The 7,477-nt window shown below is 41.2% G+C and overlaps 1 protein-coding gene across 2 annotated transcripts in view; it reads left to right on the plus strand.

Moving 5' to 3' along the window:
• The window catches only part of LOC104938506 (sphingosine kinase 1), a 31,399-nt gene extending 26,192 nt beyond the window's left edge, over nucleotides 1-5,207 (plus strand). For both annotated transcript variants that reach the window (XM_019254544.2, XM_027283059.1), the window contains exon 5: nucleotides 3,755-5,207. In XM_019254544.2, the coding sequence (XP_019110089.2) occupies nucleotides 3,755-4,631 (877 nt within the window). In that variant the 3' untranslated portion in view covers nucleotides 4,632-5,207. The remainder of the gene's footprint in view (nucleotides 1-3,754) is intronic.
• Nucleotides 5,208-7,477: the final 2,270 nt, after the last annotated feature.

Below are 7,477 nucleotides of genomic sequence, written 5' to 3' on the forward strand. Positions count from 1 at the left end.
GTTCCTAAACTTTTAATCTATTTTGTTAAAGGCTGATTTGCTCAGCACTGTAGATCTGATATTGTTTCACAGCTGCACACACATCACATCTCAAGAGGGGTGAAGTGCCAGTAGATTTACTGAAGCAGAGCTTCAATGATTAATACCTAACAGTAAATATGAATATCTTTAGGTTTTGGACTGTTTGGTTGAGTAAAGACATTTAAAGACGTTGTAACTGACAGAGCTCCACAGAAACCAGTCTGACCAGTTGTGCCACCTCATTTCAGGTGTAATTGCATGGATACTGTATGCACATACTGCAAATCTGGTTTAAACAGGATTTTGCTATAGGTACTTTAAGCCAAACAGTGTAAATAGTCAAAAGATTTGCTCTAAAAATATAAGCTCACCCCCCTCGTCAGTCATCAGCGTTACCTGTGCTTTAAAGAGGAGAAACAGGACACTTATGCAGCTGTCAATACAAGTAGTCCTGACATGCCATAATGCCTCTGAGTCTGTGGTACTTCAGCGGAGCCTGTAGTATTGACGTTGTACAGTATCTTAGTTGTATATAAATATTATAAATGCAGCTCCAGGCACTACTGGGTGGGTAATTATTAAGTAAATAGATTTAGTTTGTTTTGAGAATAGATATATAGCAGTATTCTTTGTATAACACAGCCTCAGACACACATGGACCTGCCGTCTGGTGCTTTTCAGTGTAAAATGCACTTATCTCATCTATTAATAATTCATGTTTTGCTCATTTGAGTGATTGTTTGGATTCAGCCAGAACAAAGGACACAAAGGAGAAGTTAAAGGACAGAACAAAACGAGGAAAGAGCCAGGGCCAGAAGTCTTCCACGATATCCAAATCTGTACATCGTTTACTTTAATTACAACAGGAAGATCCATCCATTATCTGTAACCGCTTATCCTTATCAGGGCCATGGGGAGGCTGGAGCCTATCCCAGCTGACTTTTGGTGAGAGGCTGTGTATTTGACAGCAAGATTTATAGAAACAAAACTAAGAGTCTGACCTTACAGACGCTGAGTTTATCTTTGATAATCAGGGCTAAACACAAAGCACAGCAGATGGGAATATTGTTAGTTTTACAGCAACGAATTGAAATGTCAAGGATCACAAAAGTCATTAGGATTCACTCCAGTAGTTGGTGAAATATTGATAGACCAATATTGTCGTCCAACGTGGTTAAAGATATAAAAACAAAGTACACAAAAATAAGAGTTAGATATGAGTTTCTTCAGAGGACGAATGGAAGACAAAAGGCTTAATGTGTTTTATAATATTCCTCAGCTGTGACACCTCCGATAGTTCCACAGTCAGCAGCACATAATACGTCATGAATCTCTTGTTATTTCACTGCAGATCCTCTCCTCCTGTGGTCGAGTGAAGGTACCTTGTATAGTTTAACTGCTTCTCAGACTGCTCCTCATATAAATTTGGACTTGAGAGGTTTCTGACATTTCTAGTCTGAAGCCACCTGTCACATGGGAAATTTAAAAACTCATAAAGTGCTATGACTTCCTTTTTAAACAGTTTCTCCTATTTGTAGGTCACAATAAGGTATAACTTGCCCTTTTACTGCTTTATTTCGTTGGCACTCTGTGATTGTGTATCTCAGTGTATTTGTTGTTTTTTTTGCTTGCTGTCTACCAAACATCGTTTGCGCTGCAGTTTTTTTCTCAGTGGGATTGATGACTAAATAAATGATAAATTAGCTTAGTCTTCAGCAGACAGCCACATTCATTCCTCGCTTCGAACACATCTGTCAGTCAGCTCCTCGTCAAACAATGGTCTTCCAGCTAGACCAGTAGCAACAATGAGAGGAAGGGACCAGACTCTGTATTGTTTACTTTCCTCTCACACTCCCGGGGCATCCAGAAAATATCTCTCCTCCCCTCTCTCTCTCTCTCTGGTTACTGCAGGCTGTCCTGCAGTGGCCCTGGCTAAAGTGTATTCGGCATTATTCCCGGGTGAATGTAGGGTTCACTGGGGCTACATGGATCAAACGAGTGACTAGACTAGAAATGAGCTAGAATGTATCAGGTATTATGCGGTGAACAGGTTCGCTGAGTGTGGTTTTAATGTGTTTCTGTGCACAAACATGAGCCCGAGCTGAAACATCATACAAAAGGTCGATGGTGTCTCAAGTGACAGGTGAGAGACACTTTGATGTGAGTGACAGTCTCCCTCCCCTGGTGATTTACAGATACTGCATAAACAACAAAATACGTGCAGGTGATCTGGAAATATGAGGAGCTCATTTAAACTCAGCTGCCCGTTTTTATGTACATGTAGCTCAAAGTAAAGTCCAACACATCAGTCCTGCAGTGATGTTCAGAAAACAGTTTTAGACAGATGTTGACTTGTCCTTGATCATTTTGAAGTATGCAGTTTGTTAACAGCAGACCAGAAGTTACCATAAGTATCAAAAGTACTCAGCAGGAAAGTGACTCTTGTGACTGATATATTGTTTTATATGACATTATCGTCATTTCACTGTAACTGGTTGATATACAGTTACAGTTTTGGAAATCTAAATATGAAAAGTAACCAGTAACTAAGGCGCATGACCAAACAGTTGAGTAAAAAGTACATCCCTCTCCTTCTAAAATGCAATGCCTAAAAGTATAAAGTAGCAGAAACTAGAAACACACAAAATGCGCATACCTCAGTGTTGTAATTAAGTACTTAAGTAAAAGTAGACCTGCAGTGCTGGAAATCATTTTATTTCTTGACCTTTTTTATAGACAATGATTAAAAACAAACAGAGCCGTAAAAATGTAGATGAGACTATTTGGATATGAGACTGGTGAATAAATTCAGGATGATGAATATGGAGATATCTGCAGGGCCACTGCCAGTAAACTCCACTGAGACATCCGTTCTTCAATGTAATTGGCTGTGGGTGGTAACAGCAGGCAAATCTGTGTGTGTGTGTGTGTGTGTGTGTGTGTGTGTGTGTGTGTGTGTGTGTGTGTGTTATCATGACCTTACACCCCTGTCTCCACTCTCCCAGATGGGGTTGTCTTTGTTGTCGGACTCGCCTGTCATGTCTGAAGGCCCATAAGCTGATTCTGTCTCACCTCAGAGATTTGTCCCAGAGCCTCCCGTTTTGAACCCTCTACTCCCCCACCCTCACCCTCTACTCCCTGCATAGATCCATGGACCTCCTCACCCTCCTCTCTCCTCTGTGTTTTTACCATTACACAGTAAGGTCACAGTTACCACAGAATTGTATAACACCTCTTATTGCTCACATCAGCCTCGACCCACTTTGTAACCCAAAAATATTACCTTCCAGTTTTTTATTTTGGTGTCTGCCTCTTATTTTCAATGCTGAAAAAAAGCTACATGCTGTGAGAAAGTGCTATTTCATATCCTTGTAAATGAAAAATCTTTCTTTTGGACTGTTTGGAAAAGGGTTTTTTTTTAAGTCGTGATTTTGGGTTCAGGCGTTTTTTTTTTGTTTTTTTTTACAATATCTTTTGACTTGTGTCCACTTTGAATCTGGTGCATCCCTGCCAACTAAGTGGGCATGACCTTCGACCATCTAATTAGAGCTGCTGCTGCCTTAAAGACAGGCTCTCAAGTCTAAGTCTGGAAGCTGTAAACACAACCTGTCACACATTCAAGTGCATTTGGTCGGAAATATTGAAAAGCACCCTGAAGGGCAAGTAATTCTGTGATGGCTCTTGTTTTGTTTTGGGAATCAAGCTTCACATTCAGTATCTTTCCTTCTTGCAGAGCGCCGCAGGTGTCCAGTGAGGAGCTTCTAGTCAGCTGTGGTTTCCTGATGTGTAAAGGTCTTGTGTCTCCTATGGACCTGGTCTGCATTCATCTCTCCTCCTGCCCTCGTGTCTTCTCCTTCCTCTCGCTAGCCTGGGGCTTCGTAGCGGACGTGGACATAGAGAGTGAGAAGTACCGTCATGTTGGAAGTGCTCGCTTCACTGTCTGCACGTTGGTGAGGCTTGCTTCTCTCCGCGTCTACAAGGGCAAGCTGGCTTACCTGCCCGCCACCGACCTGCCCAAACACGAGGAGGGTTTGAGAAATAAAAAGACACTGCACTGCAACAATCAACCTCCAACCTCTGTGCCGGGTCGACCGTCCACAGTCTCTCCCCGCGTGAACACCTTCCACAACTCCTGCCACTCCAACAACTCCCTCAAAGTGAGGAAGGTGGAGAGCACGCCTTCTCGAAGCACCAACATATCCCTCACTGGCCCGTCTGACTCCCTGCTGCCGCCTCTGGACCAGCTGCTACCCAGCGACTGGGTGGTGGTGCAGGAGGAAGACTTTGTCCTCGTACTGGCTATGTACCAGTCCCACCTGGGAGAGGACATGATGGCAGCACCAGGCTCCACTTTGGATGAAGGTGTCATCCATCTTTTCTATGTTAGAGCGGGAATATCACGTGCCGCACTACTGAAGATGTTCCTAGCTATGGAGAAGGGTACACATTTGGCTAATAACTGTCAACATCTGGTGCACGCTAAGGTGCGTGCATTCAGGCTAGAGCCATATACGCCCAAAGGGATAATAACAGTAGATGGAGAAGTCGTGGAATATGGGCCAGTTCAAGCTGAGGTACACAGAGGCCTGGCGAGAATAATCACTGGGTGAACTGAACCAACATTAGCTTTAGTCTCTGCTGTTAAAAGTTATAAATCAGAAATGGTACGGGAGTTACAGTGAAAATAATATATTAGTTAGGATACGACAGTCAAGTGCCATGTGTGCAGACCCAATGTGTTCAATATTTAATAAATAGGACATTAAGAGATAAATAATAATATAAATAAATTCAGAGAAACCATGAAATTGGAAAATAACATAATACATTTTTCACTCTTAGCAACAAGCTCTTTCATCCTGCTTCTTTTCACAATAAGTTTGTTTTTTTTATTTCAAACTGTTTCCGTACAGTCAATACAGACAAACAGGACAGAGTGAGTGATCGGATGTTGCTTCGGTCTGTTTTAGTAGACGACCAATCACATAACTGGCTCTGCTCTCTTTGTGTTGATTGAGAGACAAAAAAATTCTTATGAACCCCCTGTAGTCTTAAAATTAGATTTTTGTGTACACAAAATAAGAAAATATAATCTTTCAGGGGCTGTTTGCTTTACTTGATGAAGGGTGAACTAAAATGGACATTTGGAAATCTGTTAGAAAAAAAGACATTTAAGCTAAAAAAATTAAAAAAAAAAACAGCTGCAATAAGATGAATTCTGTTGTTGTGAAGACATAAAATGTTTTCACAGTGGTCAGCTAAGGTTTAAAAAGTAATGAATTATTTCTCAATTTCATGCCTAATTTATTTCATATTGAACACTTTGGTCCTCCATACTCATGACTTGAGCATCAATTTGCAGACAAAACACAAACAGACACGTCGTCATCTTTAGCCTCCGGCATCTCATCTTGTCTGTCGCTGCATGGAGAGGAGTTCTTCCTCTGTGCTGAAGCTGACACATCAACCTGAATTACAGCATCTTATGCAGCAGCAAAGGGTTGGATTTATGCCTTCAAGGCTGTTTGTTTGTATGTGTGTGTATGTGTGTGTGTGTGTGATGTGGTAAATGCGAGGTAGTGGCGGGGTCATTGTGGCGCTGTCATTGTCCCGGTTTTAGGAGAGGTCATCAGCTGTTTTCGACTGTTTATTGAACACAAAGAGCCTCAAACACTCAATTAGGACCAAAAGTCTTTAACTTGAATTTTTCATGGGTCAGTAGGTAGAGTCGGTGTGACGATGATGATGCTCATCTACTTTAACTCTACTAACATGGCACACTGCTGAGTGGCGCGAGGGCAGCCTCTAGTCTGTGCAAATGAATCCCAAGAAAGCACATCATGTGGAACATCAGTAAATATAACTATTAATATTTATTTACTCTTAGCAGAGCTTTTTGGGATGACACTACAGCTTTTGTTTGCATGCCTGGTTTCTGATCAGAGGCTGTCAGTATTAGAAAAACGTGACTGATTGCCTTAAAGAGTTGCACACTCCATGCTGGTTTCCTAAACCACGTTACCTTAACGGCACTTACGAGCAGACTCATTTCCATCAAACCAGCTCTTATATCTTCTATTTTTAGATGTATAATTAGATTTTATTCTGATATAAAGAGATAGCTCTTAATAGAAAAGTAGTCATATTTAGGCCTTGAGGGTGAGTTACTCTGTTGAACCGGATTTTCGCTGAGATTTTTGCCACCACGCAAATCAGTGGAGGTAAACAGTTTTGTTTGTTTTGTTCAAATCAACATACTTTCCTGTCAGCACTTTATGTCAGGACTACTTTTTCTGTAGAAAGTTGTTCCAGTAAAACCAGCGGTGAGTGCAACCCAAGCAAAACACCACTGACCAACAGTTGGTATGAAGATGGACGTTGAGATTATATATATATGTGTATATATATATATATATATATATATATATTTGTATAGTTTTATATAGTTTTATATAGTTTGATGCTGATTCATTCCATTCATGTGAATAACTGGCTAATCCACCTGCAAGTTTACTGGCAGTGAGTTCATAGAGCACTAACTGAAGTCGATATAGATAAAGTGAGAAAGTGGTAATCCTAAATAAAAAGTAAATTAAACACAGAACTCACAAAAAATACCTCGTGGAACGTGCTGAACATCACAGACTGATGACAACAGTGTGAACATGTTCAGTGCTCCGATCCTGGAAGGGTGATTGATGCGCTTTAGTGTCTCCACAGCTGCATCCTCCATCCCGACATACCACTCTTGTTCTTCTTCTTCTTCTGTTCTCTGCAGAGCTGTCCCAGGTCTCTGGCCCCAGCTGCTTATCAGACACATACACAGGCTGTCCCTGTGGGAGATTTACTAATGATCATCACCAAGGTGTCCTTACCATTGAGCTTTAAGTCATGGAAATGATGACTGAGGCCTACGTGGGCAGTAAAGTATGGTTTTTAAATGTGTTTTTATTTGTGAGGCAAAAAATCAGATATTCTTCATCTGAGTTAAAGTGAAATGACGCCTTAAACAAGGATCTGGGGGGTTGAAGCTGGTTAAAACAGCACATTGGTGTGAGGGGAGGATGGGGATGTGGGGGGAGGGGAATATCGACTTGTTAAATGCTGCATGAGGCAGGCGGCGTTGTGCTCCTGACAGTGTGCCCTTATTCTTCCTCCTTACTAACACTTTTCATTTCAGTTATGAGTAACCATAAGAAAGGTCGCATGTTGAAGTCTCAATTACGCCTACAGGGACTACAAGACTTTCATGTTTTAGTCACTGTGTCTGCATTTGACTTGTGAAAGACCAAAAAAGGGATTTTCTTTTATAAACGTTATTACATAATGCAAGTTAGTTGCCAATGCCGTTTTTAAGCCTTTGTGACACGTCAAGGTTGATTTTACTTCATTTAATTTCTCACTTAGCTGGTTTAAATTATGTTTACTCATGAAGGACTCTGCAGCAGGAATTCAG

The sequence above is a fragment of the Larimichthys crocea genome, chromosome X, assembly GCF_000972845.2.
Source record: "Larimichthys crocea isolate SSNF chromosome X, L_crocea_2.0, whole genome shotgun sequence".
NCBI lineage: Eukaryota > Metazoa > Chordata > Actinopteri > Sciaenidae > Larimichthys > Larimichthys crocea.